This window comes from Bacillus rossius, chromosome 2 (genome assembly GCF_032445375.1).
Source record: "Bacillus rossius redtenbacheri isolate Brsri chromosome 2, Brsri_v3, whole genome shotgun sequence".
In the NCBI taxonomy this organism is placed as follows: domain Eukaryota; kingdom Metazoa; phylum Arthropoda; class Insecta; order Phasmatodea; family Bacillidae; genus Bacillus; species Bacillus rossius.
The window spans coordinates 134,801,194-134,816,192 of record NC_086331.1 but is presented as its reverse complement, the minus strand read 5'-3'; the positions used below and the strand labels follow the sequence as shown (position 1 = coordinate 134,816,192).

The following is a 14,999-nucleotide window of genomic DNA, read 5'->3' as shown; positions in this document are numbered from 1 at the left end:
GTGCGAGTATGCAAACATGTCATCTGTAGCTTCACTCCCGACTCCCTCCTTGTCACGCCATCTAGCGCCCCCCTCGTGATAGTTTGCACTTTTCGTTGCCCTGTGAGCGTCTCACTTTAGTTGCGCTCTGATGACGTCCTCACCTGGACTTACCCTACTAGCTGTAAGTATCACTTCAGTAAAATATGCATATGTCACCTCTTAAACTAATTAGTTGTACATACATACTTACATACTATCTCTCAAGAACACTTCGCAGAGATGAATCTCTATAAAGGCAACCAATACCAATATAAAATAATGCCATATCCATAACACATAATAAAATGCTAGCAAGTTACCACTGATCATATAATAAGAACCCATACTTTCTAACAATATAGACTTTTGTGTTTCAACTTAAATATTCCCACACAACATTCGCAAGAAGAGGGCTGTGACCCGCCCTTTTCTTAGGAATGCCGGCAGTTACGTCCTTCGATCTGTTTTACTTTTATGCTCCTGCTAGTACATGGTAGAATAATAAGACTGGTTACGAGTTCAGACCATAATAATTATTCATTTAACATTAGGATTCCATGGTAAATCATGGACGGACTTACTAATCGCTAATGAAACTAACGCGTGCTCTGCAAAGACGGATGTAATGACTGGGTCGGCCCCAGAAGTGACTACACTAGACGGTGCCGTGGCCCTTCGCAGGCGGGACGCTGGTTTCTGCTCCGCGCATTGCCCCCCGAGGAGGCTGGACTTCAGGTCCACCAACCAGCGCTAACGAGCTTCCACGCCGCTCTTTTGAGATCTATTTGATTTCAGTAGACTTGTGATATTTATACATTGGCACTTGGGTTACTTAAATCGGAATTGTTATTTGTATGATATTTTAGAAAATAGTTTTAAATTGAATGCACAACTACCCTTGAAACATAGCTTCAATATGGAGCAGGAGGAAATACAGGTCCATCAGCCTGGCTGATACTGTTAGCCAGGGGCGTAGCCAGGGAGGGGGGGGTTATGGGTTCAACCCCCCCCCCTCCTTAGCATCAAATATTTAATTAACTTCTTATTCATCACTCAAACAAATTTCATATTAAAATTAATAAAAATTTTTTCCATTAAAATTTTTACCATTAAAATATTTAAATTTAAGTACCGAAAACTGCTAAATAGCACTATTTGACACCTTAAAATCCAAATTTTCCCGGGGGGGGGGGGGGAGACCATGCTTCTTAACACCCCCCATACACAAATCCTGGCTACGCCACTGCTGTTAGCCACGGTGCGCCATTTTATTCATGATTTAACGTCTCATATTTTCACTGATTTCTAAACACAACACACTGATTCTTCTTTAATTACACTCTTAACCTATTGCCACTCCATAACATATTATATCAACATTATTTGTTGTTTGTATAGTTTAACAGCAACTTGAAACAAAGGTGACCATCCAAGCAAAAATCTCACGCTAATGCAAGAAATATACACTCAAATGTATCGTGGAGAAGATTAATTTTGTTAAATATTAATTTTTTGAAATACAATGCTTAGTTAAAACAGGTTCAGTGTATCAAATATTCTATGGATGTTAATTATTATTCTCATATATAATTTAAATCACAAACCTTTTTGTGTCTTATGGGTTTGTCTCATTAAATGTGTATTTTAGAAGTTACTGTTGATCTGCTAATTGTGTAGGTTACCTGTGGGTAAACAAATGGCTAAGTGTGTAATTGCATGTGCCATGTGCATATATTTAGCGGGAGGTACACCTGGACAGTAAGTTCATCTCAAGGCAGCACGGGCCATCTGATGCTCCGCCAGAGATCAATAGCGCTGATGCCTATGGGGGGGGGGGGGGGGGGGGGAGACATCCCACGACACACCACTGGTCACTGGCCGTGTGGATGATGCATGGTTTGCTGTTCAGTTCTTTAAAGTGCCAATGTAACTTACGAGATCATTGAAGAGAAACGGTCTCGTCACCAGGAACCTATTTTTCCTCCCGTGCTTTTATCACGCGACATACGACCCTGACAAGCTCAGTTGGTTTCATTTTCTTGTCATTACTTTAAATAAACGAATTATGTAAAATTATTCCGATAGCGGCTTTGCATTTATTGTGGTCTAAAATTGTTTCACCAGATAGTCAATCAAATTTATCTTCGAGCTGTAAACTCACGCACGTGATGAGAACTACGAACACAGGCGTTACTTAAACCGCTACCAGATAATATTTAGTAAACAATTGTCAGGGGGATTCGACACGTAACAAAGTGCAAGAGCGCTATTGTGTGCGTTTTTACATGAAAAACCATCAAGCAATAATGGGGGAAAAAAAACTTAAATGGCGTGTGAGAGCGACCCTTAAAACTGAGCAGTTGTTACAAGCCAAAGTTACTATGCGCTGGTGTATAACTGAAGTGTAAGAAACTAAATTCAGGACAAAGCACGCATTTCTTACGTAGCGATAACTTCATGTTAAAAAGTAACTCTTTGCTCAGAGCGATAACATATAGCATTAGTCATATTTATAAAGGGAAATAGTTAAAGGTGTAAGTTTGTAATAGCATGCATGTAATAACATATTATCATTGCTGCCATACAGCGCGCATGGGATCAGAGACTTCAGTTGCCAGTGACAGTCTCTCTGTCATAGCTTCCCGTGCGACTCGCTTGAAGGGGTAGAATCCCAAGTTACCTTATTGATTAATTTCGTGTTTTTTTCTCATTAGTTGAATTAAATTCATAAATAACAATTGTTAATTTTTTATCAATTATTTTATAAATTTAATAAGTATTTATTAAATATTTTTTAGAAACATAAAATTCTAATTTTTATGTCAACCCTAGCATAAAATAAGAGCATGCAATCGTGTTGTATACAGTTTTAAATTAATCGTACGTGTGTTGCCTTTGTAGTGTATTACTTAACTTTTTTGTATATCATTCATAAATCAAACATATGTTTTTTCCACAATCCTACAAACTTAAGTTTTTCAGGGTTTTGGAAAATCCAAATTTCTAGTGATTTATGAAGGCTATACAAATAAAATAATACAGGTCCAAGGTAACACAAAACAATTATTTGAAAACTGTACACAGATGAAAGTTAGGGTTGCCATACAAACTGCTGGATAGGTACTGACTGGACGAACCCGCGCTGTGTTTCAGCCAAGGCTGCGGAGACGGAGCACCCCGACCTGGCGGAGGGCGAGGAAGTGGAGATCGAGCAGGAGTCCTGGTGGAGGAAGAAAAAGAAAAACTTCGACAGGTGTGTAACTGACGCCATTCGCAGCTGTGTTTCGCTTGTGAGTAGATTGGGTGCTTGCATTGACTAAGTGGATGAAATCAGTGGCACTCGCTACTTGAAATGTAATTACGAAATGAAATCTTGGCAGAGGAGTGAGGTGACGGAATCGTGGTCTGACCAGCCTCATTCTGTTCGCCGTGGATTGTCTGATCCCCCTCCAACCACCACCACTCATGGTGGCACTAAACTATACCTTTTGTAACGATGTTTTCTCTTATTGCGGAAGATGCGTTCTCGGAGTGATTTGACTGCGGACGAGTTGGTCACCGTGTGTCAGCCTCGCTGGTGCATGGAGTTGGCATGGGCTCATTTTCACTGCCTGTCTTTTGTTTTGTCCTAGCATCGAGTATTTAACCGTATACAATCAAGTTTAATTTTCGCATGTTGGCATGTTTCATGGAAATATTTATTAATCTTTGTGGAGTGTATCTAACTGAATGTTAACGTGTTTAAAAATAACCCTTTATTTTTATTTACTACCTCATACATCACACGCAGTTTACTTGAGTGTATCATTCAGAAACAGTCGAGCCCCACTAAGATAAGTTAAATTTTCGGAGCTACATAATATTTACATAACAACAGAGATGGTAAATTATACTAAAGCTGTATAGGTTGAGAACTTTCATTCTGGAACACGTCTTATATACTTCCACAACCATTAAAACTATTTTGAAAAAATCTCTGGGTTCTCATATATGCTTGAAATCATCAGAGATTAAAATTATTATTATTTATTATGTTTTACAATAAACACTAGCTAAGCGCACATGCTAACAACGTTTGAAAAGTTTTACATTTTATTGCATAAACTACACACGCAACTCTTTCGTTTTTAAATATGAACGTTCTATACGTTATTTTGTTTCCTCGTGAGTCTGCTATCCTAGCTACTATTGCAGCTCACGAAATACATTTTAAGTTATTTAATGCAAAATATTGTGTTACGTAGATGTTTTAGACTGAACAGTATTTTTTTTAAACCATTTAATTGTTTGCTTAACACATTAACTTATAAGCACTTATACTACTAAAATATCCATTGTAACCTAAGACCTCTGGTATAATTCGAAATCCAAAATGTATGATCTCCAAAATACTCAATACTCACATCGCCTACTTCACCATAATTTGTACTCATCTTACGTAAGAATATGATTCATCAGACCAGTGGCTGATTTGTATTTACGTGCAATGTTGGGTTTTTCTAATAATTCCTGACATTTACGATACACATATATATATATATATATATATATATATATATCGGGAATGGGACTAATTGTATACGTATAGTTGTGCAGCACTAACAATGCAAATTAGAAAAAAAAAACCCTCAAAGATACAGTGACGCAGTTAGTTAAAGATAGTAATACTGAATAGCCTATTTGCCAGACTTTTTCTAACTAGCAGGTAGGTAACATATATGATAATCGGTTGCAAAAACTAACAGCGAAAATCAGTTTGCGATGCTGAAAAATAGGTAGTATTTTTAGTAAAACAAAAATGACGTAAAAATGCAACAACCCAAAATGGAAGGTGAAGACATGGGGATGATAACTCTATGATGGTTTGATGTTGCCTTCTGCAGAATAAGCATACAGCACATCAAGTCTGTTTCCCGGGATGAAAATTTTTCTTAAGCTAAAAATCTCTGAACCGGCCAGGTTTCGCACTCTGTACTTCAGATCGACCAGCCAGGATCCTGTCACAATGCAACACTGCCGGCCCTCTCGCACCATGGCAGCATGTACTATTATTTGTGATAACATCGCGTTCCTCATCTGCTTGACACTCGGTATTCTTTACATTTTTATTTTTAAGGTAGGAATCAAAATGCTTATTGATACATTTAAAGAAATACATTTTAGGTGTTAATCCTAAGTTATTCTTCCGAGAGTCGGTGGTATCTATGTTGTTGCTACTTGAAGTACATTTAGTTAATTATATTTTGCGGTTTTTATAAAAACTCGAACAAGTTTATTTTATCGATCAGCACGTTAACTATGTTTAAATATGGGAACACGATCAAGCATGTGAAACATCAAAAACTCAGCACATAAAGCTTCAAATCTGTTTGCATCATGAAAATAAAAGTGATGAAGGTCTACACTTTGAGTAACAAATTAAAACTAACATTAATTAAAAATTACAAATATTTGTGTGTTATCTCATGTTATTACGTAGAGTTGTGGGTTACATATAGTTAATGGTATCGAATATCGGTAACAGAAGTCACTTTCTCAACCACATTTTCCTCATTATGCAAACATTTTAATTACGAACACTTAACATGCCATTAAGTGTTGGGCACAAAATATGAGAACTACAGGTGTAAAGTGCTTATACATGACCAAATGAAGTATAACATATTTGTCAGTTAATCAACCAATCGTTATAGAGTGTTTCTTTTGGTTTTTAAGGACACTACTCGAGTTACACCATTCAGTAGGGTAGTAGTTAGCGCTACTAGTTGAAATATCACTATTACGTTCTTGAGAATTGCCATAAATATCAAACGGTAAAATTTTAACACGTCTGTAGCCGGGAGGCTACTGATTATTCGAGAGGGGCAGGTAGGCTATGCTAGAATAAACGATAGGTCTACTGTTGCACACTATTTATTTGCGCCGTAGAGTGCGCTAGCAAATTTACATCTGTGTACAGTGCACAACAGCCTACTCGTGCTAAGAGACGGACTGGAACTGTCCCTTCTTTCCTCTTCGCCAGCCTGCTAGCCCGCACAGAGGAGGGGTGATACTCCCCTTGGCATCCGGGCTAACGGGACTCCTGGAGGGTGCTCTGCATTCTGGCCCAGGGGTGTACAAACACCGACGGGACAGCCGGTGCTGATAGCCGCATGGTTGGCGTAGCGCGGTAGATGTCTTCGCGATGTACCGCCACAATACCCCCCTGCCAGTGACTTGCGCACAAGTTACGAGAAACCACCTTGGAGGCGATTAGGAAAGCGGACTTGGCGGCCGGATCGACGTGTTGCAGTTTGGGAAGGCACGTTGTTGACATCCAGATGATTCGTTGGAGCGGCCATCCCAGCAGCAGGACGTGGTATGTCGTGGTCCTCTGAAACGATGTCACGGATGGTGTATGCAGGTTTGAGGCGATCGATGGAAACAGTAGCCTGCCTACCATGCATTTGGATAGTCGCAGTTTTTCCTGAGCGACTAACAACAGGGAAAGGCCCCTCATAAGGAGGTTGCAAGCACCCTTTTGGACCATCGTGGCGAACAAAGACCTCCGTAGATGTGGCAAGATCCTTGAAAACAAATGTTCTCGGCTTATCATGTCTTGTGCCACCAACTGGTCGGAGTTCACGAAAGTGCTGCCGAAGCTCTTGGATAAGGCCCGGGGCCTCCAGTTGGCCTGCATCAGAATGGGCGACAAGAAACTCGCCCGGTAGGCGTAGTGGTTGGCCATATACCAAATCTGCTACAGAAGCACGGAGATCCTCGCGCCATGCTGCTCTGATGCCTAAGAGTATGGTGGGTAAGATGTCCACCCAGTGCTCTGTCATATGGCAACATATGGCGGCCTTCAGCTGTCTGTGCATTCGCTCCACCATACCATTGGAAGCAGGATGAAATGCAGTGGTCCGAAAGCGAGTCATTCCCGTCAGGTTACTGAGGTCCCTGAAAAGGCAGGACTTGAACTGGCGCCCTTGGTCGGTAGTGATTTGTAGGGGAGTTCCAAAGCGTACAACCCAGTTGGCATAAAATGCTTGAGCTATAGTGTTAGCCTCAATGTTCTCCACTAGACCTACCTCTGGCCAGCGGGTGAAGCGGTCTATGATGGTCACACAATAACGGTAGCCTTGTGAGACAGGCAAGGGTCCCACAATGTCGATGTGGACATGGTCAAAGCGGGAGGATGGTGGAATGAAGGAGCCAACAGGGGAAGAAACATGGCGAGAAATTTTGGAGCGCTGGCAGCGTAGACAGGCATGGGCCCATCTTCGACAGTCCGATTTGACAGAGGGCCATACAAATCTTTGGGTGACCAACCGTACAGATGCATTAATGCCTGGGTGAGCCAGCTGGTGTACCAAGTCGAATGCATCCTGGCGAAATGGGGCTGTGACGAAGGGTCGTGCTGTTGGTGTGGAGACATCGCAGTAGATCTCTGTTGGGGAATCTGACAAGCATATCTTCTGCAGCTGCAGGCCAGAATCTAGTTGTAGAAACCTTTGTAGCTCTTCATCCTCAGCCTGTGAGGCCGCAAGGGCTTGGTAATCGAGGGTTGCGACAGCATCCACTCTAGACAGGGCATCTGCCACGATGTTATGGGACCCCATGATATGCCTAATGCCTGTGGTGAACTGGCTAATAAAATCAATATGTCGGGATCTCCGAGGTGAGCACTTGTCGGGGTTTTGCTGGAAGGCATAAACGAGAGGCTTGTGGTCGGTAAAAACAGAGAAATGTCTGCCTTCGACCATATGGCGAAATTGATGGATCCCTAAATAAATGGCTAACTCCCGATCATAGGCACCATATTTTTGCTGAGCAGGGTTTAATTTCTTGGAGAAGAATGCTAATGGCTGCCAGGATCCCTGCACAAGCTGTTGGAGAACTGCTGCCATTGCAAAATCTGAAGCATCTGCCATTATTGCTAAGGGTGCGGACGAACTTGGATGTGCGAGCAGGGTGGCTTCAGCAAGGCTAGTTTTGCACTTCTCAAAGGCACTGTCACTGTCAGGTGTCCATGTTAACAGGGCTTTGCCTTTCACATCACCCTTTAGAAGTTCATGAAGGGGAGCCTGCAACTGGGCAGCCTTGGGAATGAAGCACCGGTAGAAGTTTATCATTCCTGTAAACTGGCGTAGCTGCTTCGCCGTAACTGGTTTTTTGTATTGGAGAATAGCATCAACCTTCTCTGGAACGGGTGTGGTCCCGTCTGCTGAGATATTATGTCCTAAGAATGTCACTTGTGGTTTGCCAAATATGCACTTGGATGGGTTAATAAGTAGCCCATACTGAGCAAGGCGTCGGACGAGTTCCTCGAGGTGCTGTCTATGTTCTACCTCATTGATGGAAGCTACCAAGATATCATCAAGGTAAGACACACAAAATTCAAGTCATCTGAGAACTTCGTCTATGAACCTCTAAAAAGTCTGAGCAGCATTACGAAGGCCGAAAGACATGAATGGGAATTCATAAAGTCCAAAGGGAGTTGTAATGGCAGTTTTTGGAATATCAGCTGGTGCAACTGGGATTTGGCTGTAGGCCCTCACAAGGTCAATAGTTGAGAAGATTGTTTTTCCGCAAAGAGTGTGAGAGAAGTCTTGTATGTGGGGAATTGGATATCTGTCTGGAATTGTGTGTGCATTGAGCAACCGATAGTCCCCACATGGCCTCCATTCCTCCCCTTTTTTGGGTACCATGTGCAGAGGTGAAGACCAGGAGCTGTCAGACGGGCGAGCAGTGCCAAGTTTGAGCATTGATTCAAACTCCCTCTTTGCAATTGTGAGTTTGTCCGGTGCCAAACGACGTGGTTTGCTGAACACAGGCTGCCCAGCTGTAGTGCGGATATGGCGTACTGCAGAATGTTGGACAAGATGTGGTGTACCAGATGGGCGGGTAAGACATACATACTTTTGGAGGAGTTCGAGGTAGTGAGATGATTGAGACAGTCTCCTGACACTACTGATGTCACTTGTGGCCCTGTGGCAGACAGAGGCAAGAGATGTGGTACAGTCTACTATGCGCTGATTCCGAATGTCTACCAACAGGCCATAATGGTGGAGGAAATCAGCACCGATGATTGGTTTGGTCACATCGGCCACCACAAAACGCCAGACAAAATCATGCCTGAGTCCTAAGTTTAAAGTTAGGGTGAGGAAGCCATAAGTCAAAATATTTGAGCCATTTGGCTGCGAACAAAACATAATTAGACTTGGGCCGCCTTCCAGGCAGTCTAGCGCAAGGAAACACAGAAATGTCAGCACCCGTGTCAACCAAAAACTGTACCTTTGTGCCCTTGTCCGAGATGAAGAGGTGGCTGCCTGAAGTCGGGGTTGGATCACTGGCCACCATCAGTGAGTCCCCAGCATGTTTCCCGAGCTGTATTCGCAGGGCTGAACACACTTTCGCGCCCCATCGCCAAAGCAACAATGGTACCAGCAGATCCCCTACAAACTCCTGCTGCGGGAGCGTTGCTGGCGTGATGTTGATGGGGAGCGGTCGCGGCGACTGTCGTGCTGGCCAAGACGAGTCTGGGATGCTACAGCTGCGATCTCCTGTCACAGTGTTGTGGCCATCTCTCCTATTTTGGCAGTCATGAGGATTGACATTTTCTCGAACATGGATTCTAACGAGGCTGCTTCTGCCATCTGTGGTCTCGGATTTGTATCCGCGATGGCGTCTGCAAGCTCGGCTAATGAGTCTAATGAAGAATTTTTCTGTGTTGCCAAGATCGCGTGTGTTTGTGGTGGTAACCTACCCAGCCACAATGACTTCAGAAGGTCATCTGGAACGACTGTTCCTGCCAAACTGCGGAGGTGCCGTAGAAACTGCGAAGGCCTTCGGTCACCGACTTCCTCGTGTTCCAGTAGTTGTTTCGTCTTCCGTTCCTGTGAAGCACTTAACCTCTTTATAAGTTCTGATTTGAGTCGGCCATACTTGTCCTCAGTCGGGGGATGGACAAGTATATCGCGCACTTCGATCGCGTACTTACAGTCCAAATGACCTGCCACATAGTTTAACTTGGTTTCGTCGGATTTGACACCTGCTAGGGCAAACTGGTTTTCCACTTCAACGAACCACATTTCCGGGTCTGGAGCCCAGAAGGGTGGAATGCGTACTGCAACACGCTCGATGGAGACGGTTGATGATGGGGGTTCAGTCATAACTGCGGAAGTGTTATAGAGTGATAATGACACACTAAAAAAAAACGAGGTGCGATTATGTGCTGGAGCACGATGCAACTGCCTGGACTGTGTCGCCGAACATCAACATGACTCCTACTTGCATGTCACGAGTCTCTGAAGTCCGAAGTATGCGCTGGAAGTGTCACAGAACTCGTTCATTTCCTCTACTTCCGCGGCAGTGCGGATGACGAGCGGCGCGGGTGATGTGCGGCGCGGATGACATACGGCGCGGATGACTTGCGGCGCGGGTGATGTGCGACGCGGATGACGTGACATGCGGACGACTTGCGGCGCGGGTGATGTACGACGCGGACGACTTGCGGCGCGGGTGATGTACGACGCGGATGACGTGCGTCGCGGATGACGTGCGTCGCGGATGACGTGCGTCGCGGATGACGTGCGTCGCGGATGACGTGCATCGCGGATGACGTGCGTCGCGGGTGATGTGCATATGGGTGACGTGCGTCGCGGATGACGTGCGTCGCGGATGACGTGCGTCGCGGATGACGTGCGTCGCGGATGACGTGCGTCGCGGATGACGTGCGTCGCGGATGACGTGCGTCGCGGATGACGTGCGTCGCGGGTGACGTGCGTCGCGGATGACGTGCGTCGCGGGTGACGGACAGCGCGAGCGATGTGTCTTGCGGGCGACGTGCGACGCGCTTAACGTGCGGTGCGACAGGTTGCTCATATTACGCAAAACATGAATATCGCGTGATACTTATTTCGGAACGCATATTAGCCTTGCCCCGACCACGTCGGGGTCACCACTGTAGCCGGGAGGCTACTGATTATTCGAGAGGGGCAGGTAGGCTATGCTAGAATAAACGATAGGTCTACTGTTGCACACTATTTATTTGCGCCGTAGAGTGCGCTAGCAAATTTACATCTGTGTACAGTGCACAACAGCCTACTTGTGCTAAGAGACAGACTGGAACTGTCCCTTCTTTCCTCCTCGCCAGCCTTCTAGCCCGCACAGAGGAGGGGTGATACTCCCCTTGGCATCCGGGCTAACGGGACTACTGGAGGGTGCGCTGCATTCTGGCCCAGGGGTGTACAAACACCGACGGGACAGCCGGTGCTGATAGCCACAGCCACATGGTTGGCGTAGCGCGGTAGATGTCTTCGCGATGTACCGCCACAACGTCTGAAATTAAAATATTTCTTTTAATTTACAAGCCTATAATTTATTAAAAAAATTGTTAAAATAATGTAGTAGAAAGGCAATAAGTCTAATGAAACCCGTATTATCTTAGCACTCATTATTTTATGTAGTTTCTGCCATCATAATAATTAAATGTGTTATAAATATGTTCCAGAATCAACAGACGAATGAGGCGGGCTTGTCGGAAAGCTGTGAAGTCGCAAGCTTTTTATTGGCTTATCATAGTATTAGTGTTTCTCAACACTGTCGTGCTGGCTACGGAATATTATAGACAACCATCGTGGCTGGACGAATTTCAAGGTAAGTTGGTAAATTCCAGACTGTCTTTGAATCGTTCTTTGCGTTAAGGTAAACTTTTACTTGTTATAGATGGGCGGTACCTACATTAAAATATATTCACACGTGGTTATGAGTAGCCGTGGTTGCTGGAGACTGCTAGTTAAGCCATTTACAAACCGCTCAACATTTCCTAAAGGAGCTTAATTGAACTTGTCGAATCAAGTTTCGTTTCGTGATTTCGTCTTTAACATATATTTTCTTTTACTGTAAAATGTGGGTTTTCAGCTTTTTTTGTATTAAAAATTCAACACACAATTTTGTTTGTGGCATAAGGAAAAGCAGGGAGCCTTTATCTTCAATATTTCACCCTAAAACTGTAACGTCACAGCTTAAGTCCCATAGAGGCGCGTTACCGAAGAGAAACTGCACTCCAGTTCGGTGCCTGGCGCTCAGAGGCGAATAGGCTTGTGATGCGCGAGGCCGGCGAAAGATGGCCGCTGAAAACCATCTTCCTTAACCAGCCTCGAGTCTAATGGGTAAAAGATACGACGTTGAAGCTCGCGTATTTGTGCTTTATTTGATATTTGATTAATTTTGGTTTAGTGTGTAAATATTCCTCCTGCGCCTGGTGCGGGGTGTCCACCATCTTGGATTATGACATCACGGCAGCGATCTTTGGTGATATATAACTTGACGTTTGTCCTTGACCTTCAAAATTTGCCAGCAATAGCCTATGGCAACATTGACTCAAAATTCGCAAAATGACTTGATACTCGTATTCCCAGTTTTTAGGAGATAATTACCAACAACATATCTCGAAAAATCTGAAAATTTAAAAATTTCCATTCTAAGAAAAAAAATGCACATCAAAAATTGCTTTGAAAAGAACAAAATGTCCCAAAATCGGCTTAAATTCCCCATCTACCAGCCACCAGTAAGCCGATGGGGACCGCTGACCTAGACCTTTTGACCTTGGCCTTGAACATGTCCGCTATCTTAGATTATTATGTCACAGCCGCCATTTTGATTCTATAACTTTCCACCATCTTGGATTCTGCCGTCTTGAATAGTTATGTCACAGCCGCCATTTTGTTTTCGAGAAATATCGGCCATATTTGCTTATGGCGTCACATGTGCCATCTGACAAATATATAGTTAATATCCAAAAAAATATAAACAATCATAAATTTATAAACAAAATACTAAATTATAATTTAAATATCGTTTTAATAAATAACACATTAACATCATGGATATTAGTCCTTGGTTCGAACCCGGTGTGAGCAAAAATATAAATCCTTCCCCCTGGTGGCTGCTGGCTGAATGACTTCCCCCCCCCCCCCCCAAAACAATAATATCAAGGAATATATATTATGCCAACCAGTATGACGTCATGATGGTTATCTTAGATCCAACATGTTTTCGTCGGCTAGATTTTGCTGTCATCGTATTAATGTATTTCTACGCGCTAGATTGCAGTAGTGATACTTGCCAGACCGTAAGATTTCGTAACATCCGCCATCTCGTCGGTTATATTGGCCGCCATATTGAAAATGTGTAATCACTACCCTATAAATTCGGAAAAAATTCTAATCTTTTTTAAAAAAAAAAATCACGTATTAGCTATATTGATTCTCGTCTTCGGTTCGTTTCTTAACTGATACGAACCTTATGTATTTCGTATTGGACTACAGCTTGATTGCTTGTTAGCTTGTCGGCTTTCCAATCGTAAGGATTCGATCATGTTCGGGCATGTCCGTCGCTCGATGCCCATGATTAGGAGCTTTTCTTTGGCTTCGGTCACCTTCGTCTTCTACATCCGCAATACTGCACGATAGTTCGTTGGTTGTGAACTAGAGTATGCCAGTGTCACATGCCATCAGGGCCGCAACTAGAGTCTCTGGCACCCGGGGCATGAATGAATTCATGCGCCCCCCCCCCCCCCCCCCCTCTTTTTTTGCACATACCACACCATAAAGCGGGGGGTCCGGGGGCCCTCCCACGGAAAAATAGTGCTATTTAAGCATTTTCCATACCTACATGTAACAGTTTCTGTGCTACTGTACCTTCAATGAATGAACCCACTATGTCCATAAAGTAGTCCGTATAATCACTAGACTTGTTCATTAAATATTTTGAGATGTTATATTGTCAATCAGATTAGACATTCCTGGCATGCAAGTTAAAAAACTTTTTACCAGTTACCAGTTGTAGTAGGAATTACAATGCAAGCGATTTCGGCGCCCCCACAGCTTTGCGCCCGGGGCGTATGCCCCGCTTGCTCCCACCTAGTTGCGGCCCTGCTTGCCATGCGCACTGCCATCCCCTTGTGTATGCCAGGCACAGGAAGTTTAATAATTAGTTTCCAATACAGCGTGGCTTCCTGTCTGACGTAGGTCCGAGGGGGTCGCGCGCCTGTTTTCGCCCCGCAGAGCGCAGGGTGCGACTCTGTGACACTCCAGCGCTCACGCACCATGGACATTATGTGGATAACACTACAATTTATAATGACCATAGCTGAAGATAAGATGTAGACGTATTATATGCATAAATAGTTACAGTTAATATATTTAAAAACTTGTATTTAACACTACATGATTATGACTATAGCTGAATAGACGATAAAAATATTTAACACTATGCAAATAATAATTATCACTATATATTTTTATTCTACAGACTAAAAATATAATGATTATGATTTTTATTCAGCTAAAACACATCAGTATACTATTGAAAAATAACTAGAAACAAATATTATTTAATAAGTAGAGAGGAAGGCTATCACTAACAATAAGTAATATAATGCTTTTACTTATTTTTATTACTATAATCAGAACACAAATTACACCTATAAGGATACTTCTGTTATAGTGGTAGCTTAACAACAGCAAACATATTAATAAACATTAAAGAGTATGTAGCACTATGTCGATTCAAGATGGCGTGCTCTAAATCTAAACACCAACTAATATTATAAAATAGACTGCGTCCTTTAGTATTTAAACTCACTAGCAGACTACATGGTTGTCAGTATTTTTAAATTTAAACTTGGATCCAGCAACTAGTACTATAAAAAAGTATCTAGGTCTCTGAGTTTAATCTTTGGCGCCCTTTGGTATTTTAATGTTGCACCTTTTACATATTTTTTTAAATTTAAACTTGGTGCTCCTCTGGTGTTTGAATTTGGCGCCGCCCAGTGATAGTATAAAAAAATGGACTCTTGAGTTCAATTATAGCGCTCCCTAGCAGACCACACGCTGGTTGGTGTCTTTTGATATTTAAATGTGCTATGATATTTGAATTTGGCTCCAGCATCGAGTTGTAATATATATTCCTTATTTTTTTCTTCATATATG

General features: G+C 43.1%; 1 protein-coding gene across 13 annotated transcripts in view; it reads left to right on the top strand.

The window, feature by feature from the left end:
* LOC134529870 (voltage-dependent calcium channel type D subunit alpha-1) overlaps positions 1-14,999 on the top strand; it is a 406,577-nt gene that overhangs the window by 142,022 nt on the left and 249,556 nt on the right. For all 13 annotated transcript variants that reach the window (XR_010074727.1, XM_063364400.1, XM_063364408.1 and 10 more), the window contains 2 exons: positions 3,175-3,274; positions 11,516-11,661. Coding sequence is in view for 12 of the 13 variants with exons in the window: in XM_063364400.1 (XP_063220470.1) it covers positions 3,175-3,274; positions 11,516-11,661 (246 nt within the window). In the remaining variant the exon portion in view is untranslated. The remainder of the gene's footprint in view (positions 1-3,174; positions 3,275-11,515; positions 11,662-14,999) is intronic.